This window comes from Eriocheir sinensis, chromosome 14, assembly GCF_024679095.1.
Source record: "Eriocheir sinensis breed Jianghai 21 chromosome 14, ASM2467909v1, whole genome shotgun sequence".
NCBI classification, from domain to species: domain Eukaryota; kingdom Metazoa; phylum Arthropoda; class Malacostraca; order Decapoda; family Varunidae; genus Eriocheir; species Eriocheir sinensis.
Genome location: NC_066522.1, coordinates 16,058,262 through 16,069,247, shown reverse-complemented (window position 1 = coordinate 16,069,247; position 10,986 = coordinate 16,058,262). Strand labels below are relative to the sequence as shown.

The 10,986-nt window shown below is 41.2% G+C and overlaps 1 protein-coding gene across 1 annotated transcript; it reads right to left on the bottom strand.

Moving 5' to 3' along the window:
• Positions 1 to 1,317: 1,317 nt before the first annotated feature.
• On the bottom strand, positions 1,318 to 10,528 carry LOC126998566 (negative elongation factor E-like). The gene is made up of 7 exons (XM_050860370.1): positions 10,275 to 10,528; positions 8,972 to 9,154; positions 7,450 to 7,557; positions 6,020 to 6,222; positions 4,000 to 4,054; positions 3,193 to 3,304; positions 1,318 to 2,596 (listed from the first exon to the last, which is right to left on the bottom strand). Exons 1-7 carry the CDS (start codon positions 10,353 to 10,355, stop codon positions 2,523 to 2,525), a joined length of 816 nt encoding a protein of 271 aa, XP_050716327.1. The 5' UTR covers positions 10,356 to 10,528; the 3' UTR covers positions 1,318 to 2,522.
• Between the last annotated feature and the right edge of the window lie 458 nt (positions 10,529 to 10,986).

Sequence of the window (10,986 nt, the reverse complement as noted above, 5' to 3'; positions counted from 1 at the left end):
TGTGAACTGAAGGATTATGTGTGCAATCCTGGTTTTGCTAAGGAGACCAACCACACGGCAAACTCCCTTGATGCATTTCTATCAAGTGAGTCTGTTGCCTATGACGGGTGCAGAGCAAAGCCTCAATGACCCTTACATTTGGAAAAGGGAAAGGGTTCACTATGTAGACCTTCCTTTTGTCCTTGGGGTGGTGCAGATGTGGTGCCTGCCCAAAGAACGAGGTCCATGGCAAACCTTTGGACAGCCCTGTGTGCAGACTTGTGGAACATTCTGTAGTCTCTTGGAGGATCACCGGCTGTCTTATTTGTCAGATGAGCTAAGAAGACTGAAGGTGCATATGATAGGACTCACTGAGATAAATAGGCCTGGCAGTGGTTAAATCAACATTGGGAGTTACACCTACTACTGGTCTGGCATGAGCATTGGATGGTGCCTGTCTAAAGGGGTAGTAATACATATAAGAATTTCAACCCAGCTGCTGCTATTTGTTGTTGAGGTTACTTTATGAGTTTATGTGCATATAGTGTGAGTGAGGCTGAAGCATGCTCTGGGCTTCATGTCTTACTGCAGTTTATGACCTACTAAAATCTGTAAAACTGAAGAGGAGTTGTTCTTCACCAAACTTAATATCCTAGACAGCTCTAATGCTACTATCAACACTGAAAGAGTTGACAAGGAGTTACGTGTTGGTCCCCATGGTAACAGGAGCACTAGCAGCTCTCTCCTTCTGAAACTTGTAAGATCAAGATGGTTGAGAATCATAGGTTTTGGGTACCAGAGACCAGAGACAGTTTCACTGCTGGACTTGGTGTAGCAATGCTGGAGGGTAACTAAGGAGATTGACCGCATCCTTGTAACCACTTGGTGGAGTATCCTTCAAAAGTTCAAAACTGTAGTTTTTTTGCAGCTGATCTCTGGCTTTTTGTTGTTACACTCTAGCTTATTGTCAGATCAAAAACAATCTCAAGATGTAACAATAGTGTGCTTCATCGTGTGAAACTAAAATACTAGGCATGTGTTCAAGAGTATGCAGAAACTGTTGCTCAGCACACTTGAGGACCCTGTAGAACTGTGGGATACCTTCGAACATGAAATTCTCCATGATGCAAAGGAGTGCATTGGAGAGCACCCAAGGTGCTTGCCAAGGAAGGAAGTCATGCAGGGAAGGGAGATGTATGTTGTCATTCCTTCCTTTCTATCATTTTATTTATTGAATATATTTGCATTTCAACTACATAAAATAATTTTGCCTGTTTGTTTTAATCGTTACTATCTGAGTTTAATGTCCTGCCTGACAGGAATGGAAGGGGGCATGTACTGACATATTTTCTTTTTATTTATTTCAATCATCACCTCATGCTATCAATGGAAACATTTATATATTATGAGGAACATTATGAGAAACATATTGTAAACCATTACAGTAGACTCAAGGCCTGCAATGAGATTAGTACTGATGGAACTCATTCTAAATGGATTTCATGCTCTATGGGGGCGTTATTTCAATGAGATTTATTGGTTTGGGACTGAAGAGAAACTTGAATTACTAAATATTCATTCACTGACAAAAAAATGTGAAAAATTTCAACAAAATCCATAAAAAAAGTGAGATACTGAAGCAGGAATGTTGAGCCAGAAAATTATGGCCTGCTGTTGGGATTCTCAGGACAGGATGCTACTTCATATCGTGTGCTGGTCAGCCTGCACTGGCCCCAACCCACACTGGAGCATTGCCTGTGACTGCCCTTGTTGCTCCATAGTCACACCATGGAGACTCCTTGGTAAATACCTTCTATTGAAATTTTCTTAGTTTTACTATGGAATAGTTTTTCATATGTATTCCTTTATTTTTGAAATAAAAAACTATATTTGGAATAACGAATCCAACACACTATAAGGGTGGTGAGCAACATCTTCAGCTGATAGCAGTTTCCACTTTGGTTACCCTTAGGCCCGTAGCATTGCTCTCTTGAATATCCCATTATCCTTACATTTCCATTTGGGATCCCAAATTAAACCCTGTGCGATACTTTTACACTACTAAGAGCTTGCAGTGTTGTGTCAAAATTAACACATTACAAGAGTTTGCTGCTTTTGATACTAAATGTGCTTTAGCTAATGAATGGGTCATTATCATAATCACCATTTTAAACTTTTATTTATTTATTTATTTTTCTGTGTAACATAGACAATGAGGATCTCAGAACTCATCTAAACTTTGGCGCATCATAGACTGTGAAGACACAGACTTAGTGCAGCTGTCCATTCTTGTACAAAACTTTTTGTTAATTCTTTTCAGTAAAATGAAAGAAATGTGCCATACAGCAATAGAAAAAATACAGCTTTGACCATTTACCTTGATTAAGGCAATATCATTCGAGGTGGTGGCTTACTGCCATGCCACCTTGATATACCTTGCTGCATTGATAACTGAGGCAGGCACGTGTCCTGGGGCAGAGTTAAACGTTACTTTTGCTCAATTTGGGGTGTGCATACTGTGGTGCAGCAGCAGCAGCAGCCGCCTAGAAAAAGTCATCATCATATGTCACCAAATCCCTCTTGTCCTTGTGTGAGCCCTTCTGGGAGTGACTTGCAGCTGGAAAAATCAATACAATTTTATAGTGTCAAATTATGAAAAAAGTGGCAATTTTCTTCTAAGTACTTTACTGCATGATGCACTGCTTGAAAAAATTGAAAATCTAAAGATATTTCCAGACTTTGTGGACATGTTCATTATGAATACATTCCTTGAGTAATTACACTGTGTCACAAAAGATGACTAGAAGAGCCACAGTTCCCATGATACATGTGATGGTTAAGGACTGGGCTCTATTTTTTGCTTTTGTTAAAACTAGAATACTCATCATAATGGCTACATGACTTTTTGACTTTACACCCTGCAGTACTGTAAAGACAGACAGCCATGTAGCATTTGCTGCTCTCTGTTGTGCTCGCCAAGCATACAGAGCCCTGCATATAGTGGAGTATGATCCTCGGCCACCACACATTGTGATATAAAGAAACTGGCTTTTGGTCATTGGTCAGGATTACTGACTTAGGTATGACTGCATGGCTCATACTTCCATCCACTAATCACCCATTACAGTCACCTCTGAATGTCTGACAACAATGGAGCCACAATACTAATATTAAGAAACATAACTAATAAAGGATAATGAAGGTTCTCCTTACCAATGGTGGACCAGGTCGCTGATGAGGAAGCATCATTGATGGGGTCAATGACGGGCTGCCGGCGAGCCAGTGATACTTTGAGCTGAATGCCGGACACCATGCTGCCATTCATCTGGTTAAAAATTATAATGTAAATTCTTGTAAACATGTATAGAAACTTTCAAAACGAGTTTACGTAGTTTACAATGAGTATTCAGTCCACTAAGAATCATTTGCTCTTCCCTTCCATTCCCTTTCCATGTTTATTTGTGGATCATTCACTGCCTAGGAGTCAAACTATCTTGAGAGACTTCCTTGCTCAGCTCTGTGTAGATACTATTGGGTTTTTACACTGAAGCATCTTAGAGATCATCCTAAGCCCTGGTGTTCCACTTCAAGGGCACAAATGAAGGGTCAATGAAGAGCATGTTGGTGATCCTGAGCTATTGGATGGCTGGTACCAGAGAAGGAAGGGTTATGAACCACTCCTCTGAAAACTCTCCATCACCATTAGAGAAAGAGGGAGGATAAGGAACTAGTTTATCATAAGGTACTCTTTGTGTGAACTTGTTAAGGGATCCCCAGACATGGGTGGAAAGAGGAAAGATGAATAAAAATTTAGTAGGAAAGGGTAAAGCACACCAAAGAAAACGAACGATAACATTGTGTAGGATGACATATAAATCCCGAGCCTAAACAGAGCGGCTACTAGAGTTTGAACAAGGTGAGGAGCCATCTGTAGAAGGAGTGAAACCCACCTCTCAAAGTGAGTTAAGAAAGAAGTAATTAGAGGCATAAAATTTATAAAACCTCCAGACCAATACTTACATCAGCTATGGCCTTCTCTGCAGATTCAACCTTGTCGAATGTAACAAAGCCACAACTGTAAGGAAAAAATTCTAATTATTACTTTATACGACAAATAATTGAACAGTGAGGTAAAGTTGGGACCATACGCGTGGCAAAGTAAAAAAAAGTAAAAGGAGAGCAAATGGAGGAAAATGGAAGGATTGCTAAGTTAATACTGTCCAAAATGTGGAGTATTGTGGATGGGCAAGGTTGGTGGGCCACTAGAATAGAATGAACAACAGGAGAGATGAAGATAAATACTGATGCCTGGGTATGGATGTGCATATACTTCAATAATGATGGCAGCAGGAAAGTGAGAAGAGTTCTATTGATGGGGGATATAAATGCAAGGATGGTGATGTGCAGACTTTGATATTTTGGTAGAAAAGTGAACTGAAAATGGAAGCAAAAGGAAAATGGCAGAACCCCAGGTGTGTGTAGTATCCTTATCTCTTGCAATGTCTACAAAATATACCCATCATAGAGTGAGTGTGGAGTTTTAGGTATCATCATTTTGGTCATCTGACGCACAGCTGAAAGGCATGTGGCCCAGGATGTCACCACTGCTGCAGCGTTCTGTTGGTTCTTCCAGCAATGACTCGCTCTCCTGTAGTATGTGTTTGGGAGGGAGGTGAAGCAGAAAGTCTATTTTAAATGGGAAACAGCAGGCCAATCAGGAGACATAAGCCTGTGACATAGCAATCTGACCAAAATGTAACAATGATAAGCCGTACACTTGTAAGATTCACCTCGTAGTCCAACCATCAGCAATTTTTGTCAAAATTTCTTGTTTCTTCTCTGAGAGGGTCGTTTTTGCATGTTTGAAAAGGTTGTGGTGGTAACAAATATACAACTGCAGCTCTGCCTGCACCAGAGTTATAAATTGTGTGAATGACAAACTCCCCAGTGGCCCCGCCCTGCACCGCAGGTCATGCTACACTCCCACCCGAGGCATTGGGTGGGAGACATGTTAGTGTAATGTTCTCCATTTGCATAAACTCCCCACGTAACCTGTACATAATGCCAGTTTTGTGACAGTGTTGTATATCTCTTTTGCTACTTAACCATAAGTTATACTTATGTATTGTGATTGTTTTGCCCATGTCAGTTTTCCATTCTTTTTATTTACTTATTTATTTTTCTTACATGCTTGACTCGTAGCATCAGTAGACTTCTTGATGGGGTTTGCTGGTCAACCCCACCCCATAATGGCACAGGCAAGTATTTAATAGTGGCATAATTTTACTTGGCTCATGTTGTTCCCCAGATCTCATCTTTGGAGTCTGAGTAGACAGACGGTCTTCAGGACAGAATGTGGGTAGTCATAGGCCACTCGGCGACTGAAATTTGTCAGCTTGTAGCAGCAGGTGGGACTTGAACCTAAGTCCTCAAGGATGCTACGCCTGTACACTGAGCACTTAGCCACTGCCTCCTGCATGGTAATAATTTCCCCAATATGATAACCACACCATGAGAGGATACAGTGAGAGGTTTGCAGACCCAAGTCCCCATGCAGATAATGTCAGGTTGTGGATAACTGAGCTTTTACCGTATCTCATAGGGTTCTCTGTGCACACAACATCTTACATGTTGTGTCCTTCCTAAGAAAGTGGAAGTGAAATGGAAACCAGTGAAATGTATCATGGAGTGGACAAGTGTTGGAAAGAGCTGACTGTCGAAGGACTGATTATACTAAGACCGTGTTGCAACAGGGAAAGTTGGAGACACTTCTGCCATGGCCACCCCCATGGGAAAAGTTCCTGTGAGGAGACAGTGTCAGAGATATAGATACATAGATTGTGTGAAGTGAGAAAGGGGTATGTGATGTCTTGTGGGCTATTTGATATATACATAGATGGGTGTATGAGAGAAATGAAAATGAGAGCATTTGAATGGTTTGGAGCAGTCATTAATGGCAAGTTTGTTTACAGATAACTATATCGTGTTGGCTAAAAGTGAAAGTGATGATAATACATGTACTTGGCTACCCCAAACTTACTTTTTTTCAATCTCCATATTGACATTGACAATGTTCCCAAAAGTGGAGAAAGCCTTCTTGAGAACCTCCTCTGATATGTGGTAGCCGTAAACATAGATGGTGTGTCCCTGTCTGGGCTTGCCGTCAGATCCTCGACCATCTCTGGCAAAGTCGCCGCGCTCTTCTCGATCCCGCGCTGTCACAAAACTGTCATACAGGTTTTGCTGCAAAAAATATATCAGATGTATTATCCCAATTGAGTACTGAAATAATAGCATTTTCCTTGCTATTCTAATGCATTATCTAAGTTAGTACACTTAGGTGCATTTATGATAAATAATAATGGAAAGCATGACATCACAGGCTCCTGCCAACAGATGAACAGTTTGGGGGGAGTGAATTTTGCTCTGGAAATACAAAATCCACAAAATCAGAGTGCATGAACCCAAACGTTGGCCGTATTTATGCTTGAGTGTCCAGAACAGACCTAGCATGGAATTTTTTCTGATTTTTGAGGCATAAATTATAATTTACTCATTTCATCAGTGGGTAAGACTTTTCTACATTCAATAGGTTCATGATGTGTTACTTTTGCCCTACTATTACCTTTCTTGTAAATATTCGTAACCAATTAACTTTAACAGATCCCACTTTTCCATATCTCAGACTTCCCAGCGGTGACCATACTCTGTGAGTGACTACTTGGTCGCTGTGCACGTACTATATATTTTTTTTGTTTATCCACATTAACAGATATGCATTCTCTTTCATTTTTCTTGGATATTCATTGCTGATGTGCCGTGGAATTGGCCAGACAACTACATGTTGTACTACAAGGTGAAGGCATGAGCTACTAGGCAAATTGAATAGCATAATGAAGTTTGGGCCAAAGCAGATATATTGCTGATGCCTTGGGAAACCTGGGGAAGGTAAACTGTGGTAATCTGGATGCTGCATTGGCCCTATGTCCCAAGTTAATGGGCTCTCACCTACCAATGACTCAAGGGCTAATGCGACAGAAATGAGCACTGCAGCCACGCACAGCTCATAGTGAATGCTCCCAACTTTACCTTTATATTCCTACTACATGCTTCACTACTCTCTCTTTTACTTTCCCTAACCAATTTTTTCACCAGCCTTATTCACTCCTGTCTTTTTTCTCCTCCTCTAGCACATTCACTATAGCATTTTTTTTGTATGTCCTTCTTTTCTCCTCTGTTGCCTCTTTTACCTTGCCTGTCTACCAAGCATTCCCTTCACCTTTCTTATCCTCTTCAGAACCTTGAACACCTCACCCACTCCATCATTGTGGTCTAATAATTGCTCTTCCCAGTAATTCCTCCACTATCCTAATGCTCTGCCTGGAACTACTGTCATGCAAATCTCTCACTTGCGGATTCCTTCTTCTCTTCCTACTGACTCTGTACAAGCAACTGTCCGACGCCTCTTACCTTTACTTTGACCCTGGACTCGTGGATTTCTTCCTCTGGGTGGGTTGTAGAGAAGGGTTGGTAGCCAGATGGAGCCTTGTCAGCCGCTGATAACTTTCTCTCAAGACCCTGCGGAGAGTGTAAAGCATTAAGTTTCCTGACTTTGTATTTAGAAAAGTGTTTAGTTTTCACCAATGCAAGATGATGTTCACTTAATACTGATAAATTTCCAGTGAAAAAAGATACAATGTCCAGTCTCAGCTGATATGATTGTACAGCCTTTATCTTAATATTATCGGCATATATGGAATTTTAGTGTGAATTGTTGTAAGAAAGTGTAGAGTAAGGCCATCGTCCTCTACTTGTAAGCATCACTCCTTAGAAAATACAGAGTTGAGTATAAGTATCCTTAAACTCTTCCTTACCCCAAAAGTGGCTGCAAAAATTGTCACACTATAAAGAATTGGGAATAGGTGTCCACAACAAATTTCTCTTCATCCAAAGATAAGTTAAAAAAAATTCATTCATGTAATACAGTTAAGGATACGTGTCATCCTTAAAATTATTCTCCAAAATATACTTAACACATGACTGAGAAAAGGTGCTCTTCTTAAATTATCCTTCAGCCAAACATTTGGCCACAAAAACTTACAAGGTGCATTTCTTTTTCTGTATGGTGTGGATGCAAATGTGTTGGGGAGCATAAGAACTGCTAATCTTCAGATGATTTGGTCACATGGAGACGATGGACAATGGGAGAGTGAGAGAGAAAGCATGGGTGAGGTGGAGGGTGAAAATGGGTGGTATGCCAAGGATGAGGTGGAGGGACGAAGTGCAACGTGGAGCGAGATGGCAAGAGTTTGGAGGAAGTTCAGTACATGGCGAGGGACAGGATGGGATGGAGGTATTTTGTTTGCAGCTCCGAAAGGGAAAAACACATCAGACAGAAGATTACATGTCACTGTCAGTATATAAAAAACAATCCTAGATCCAAGCTTTGTGATTTTCTTTACGAGATAGGAGCCAATCAAGGGCAAAATAATAGAACTGATAAAAGCCCACAAAAGCACTGTTCCAAAAATGTGGATAGGAGAAGATCCAAAGTAAATGTTTAAATATAGTTGGAGGTGTCTTGATACTATCAAGAAAGCATCTAAGTCATAAAAAGGAGGAAATATGGATAAAATCTACTCCTGAGTTTGCCAATGACAGGGATGAAAGAATGAAGATGCTGGTTAAATCCTGCATTAGTGATTTGAAGATTAGAAGTTAATGTGCATTGAGGCCACAGGAGGGGTGGGGGCCTGCAGTTAGCAAGTTCAGATGAGCAATTGGCATAAAAATAGTGATAAGAAAAATCATAAATGGAATAACTATCTAGAACACATCTCCATATTCCACTATGTGTCATATGAGGCAACTAAAAGGAACACATCTGTAATGCAGGAGGCTGAGTGTAGGGGTTGGGCCCTTCCTCAACTATTTTTTTTACTTAGAACACCCCATCAAAATGGTCACAGTGATGATGACGATGACCTCTTACCATTGACCGTTTGAATGTGGTCTTTTCGGTGGCTGCCTGTGGCCTCTCAGGAACCTTAATGGCGCCTGACTTGATGAGTTTCTTGGCCATCTCCTTAGCATCCTTGGCTTCCATTGGACGCTTGAGGGGCACAAGCGGCTCTGGCTCTTGTTTGGGGGCTTTGAGGGCATGGAGAGCTTTTTTCTGCGACATAAGAACATTCTGTCAGTAGTTATCTGTCTAGTTTTACGAAAGGTCAACACATCCAGTTTGTTAACCCTAAGAACAGGTGCCGTAGTTAGAGTAAAGTACTATATATAATTGAGAAAAAGAAAGTAGTGCTTCAGATATGCAGGCAAGGCAGGATAGATAACATTGCAGAAAATCATAAATCCATACCTTTGTTTTTTTGTGGTAGCAAACTGAGTTATATTTTTTTAACCGAGCAACCTTGACCAAGTACTGTAGCCTAAACTGCACAGTAAGCTGGTCCCACTAAATTTGTAGCCTAGCACCATCAAAATAGTAACCTAGCCTTACTAAAAGAGTAACCTAACCACACCAAAACCAGTTACATACTAGCTCAAGTGTTAAAGTAGTAGGGTGTAATACTGGAGTTGGGTGGGTGCAATACTGAAATCGTGTGGGTGTATACTGAAATCGGGTGGGTGTAATACTGAAATTGGGTGGGTGTAATACTGAAATTGGTTGGGTTTAATACTGAAATCAGGTGGGTTTAATACTTATCAGTTCCACCAGTTCAGATTAGTTTAGAGTGGCCAGTATGGGGGTATAAGAGCCTGAGACACAGATAAGGACCCCAGTGGCCTTAAGCTATGGGGTACCCTTTGATTTGAACCTAGAATGTCTGTCTCATGTCTCAGGGCCCTGCGATTGAATCCCAGGCGGACTGAATTAATCTTTCTTGGGTGCATCGAGAAGTTATTCCCCATTACAGTTGTGGGTAAGGGGTGGGCATGTGTAATACTGGAATCGTGTGGGTGTAATACTGAAATCGGGTGGATGTAATACTGAAATCGGGTGGGTGTAATACTGGAATCGGGTGGGTGTAATACTGAAATCGGGTGGATGTAATACTGAAATCAGGTGGGTGTAATACTGATATTGGGTGGGTGTAATACTGAAATTGGATGGATGTAATACTGAAATCGGGTGGGTGTAATACTGGAATCGGGTGGGTGTGATACTGAAATCGGGTGGGTGTAATACTGAAATCGGTTGGGTGTAATACTGAAATCGGGTAGATGTAATACTGAAATCGTGTGTAATACTGTAATAACCTTTTTTTCTTTCATTATTATACCTTTCGCCGCAGCTTCTGGTACTTGGCCTGAAGCATCTGTTCCTCCTCCGTGAGATTGCTGGGGAAGTGCAGGTATACCATGGTGGAGGCGGTGAAGGGTGTGTGTGTGTGTGTGACTTCCTCTTCCTCTTCTCCTTCTTCAGTGATTTAGTCAGCTGCTGGGTCACGTGTTAGAGGAGGTCTGCGGGTACTGTTGAGGAGCCGTGGCCAAGCGTCATCAGCGGCGCCTCTTTGTTTTGGTTGCCGCCAGTGTTGCCATCGAAAATGTTCAGTCTCGCTAGATTCGCTCTAAAAAAAAAAACGCTAGATCCGGACTAGAATGTATGCATTTTTTCATCGAAACAGACTAATTATGCAGCAAAAATTTACATTACATACCTATAACTAAATCAGCGAGTTTGATGCTATGGCAATGTGCTGCGCTCTCTCACTCCCATCCTATATTCAATAAGGCAATCTTTCAAGTCTGAATCATGCATTTGAATGTATTGTGGCATAGGTACCTATATAAAGAAGAGTTTCAATAAATGACGAAAATTAAGCAAATAAAAATGATGAAGGTAAGCACGTAACCGCGGAGGACAGCAAACTTTTTTTTTTTTTTTTTTTTTTTTTGGTATTTCATTGGAGATATACCCCTCTGGAGGAAGGCGGAGCATGCCGCGCAACCCCCCAGACGGCCGGTAGAGAGATACCCAATTCTTTCAAGGAG

Excerpts from the sequence above, each read along its gene's own strand:
- LOC126998566 (XM_050860370.1), bottom strand. The coding sequence starts at position 10,355 with ATGGTATACCTGCACTTCCCCAGCAATCTCACGGAGGAGGAACAGATG. Across the intron at positions 6,223-7,449 it reads AGTCCAGGGTCAAAGTAAAG|CAAAACCTGTATGACAGTTT; the intron begins GTAAGAGGCGTC and ends TATTTTTTGCAG. Across the intron at positions 3,305-3,999 it reads CAGAGAAGGCCATAGCTGAT|ATGAATGGCAGCATGGTGTC; the intron begins GTAAGTATTGGT and ends ATTTTTAACCAG.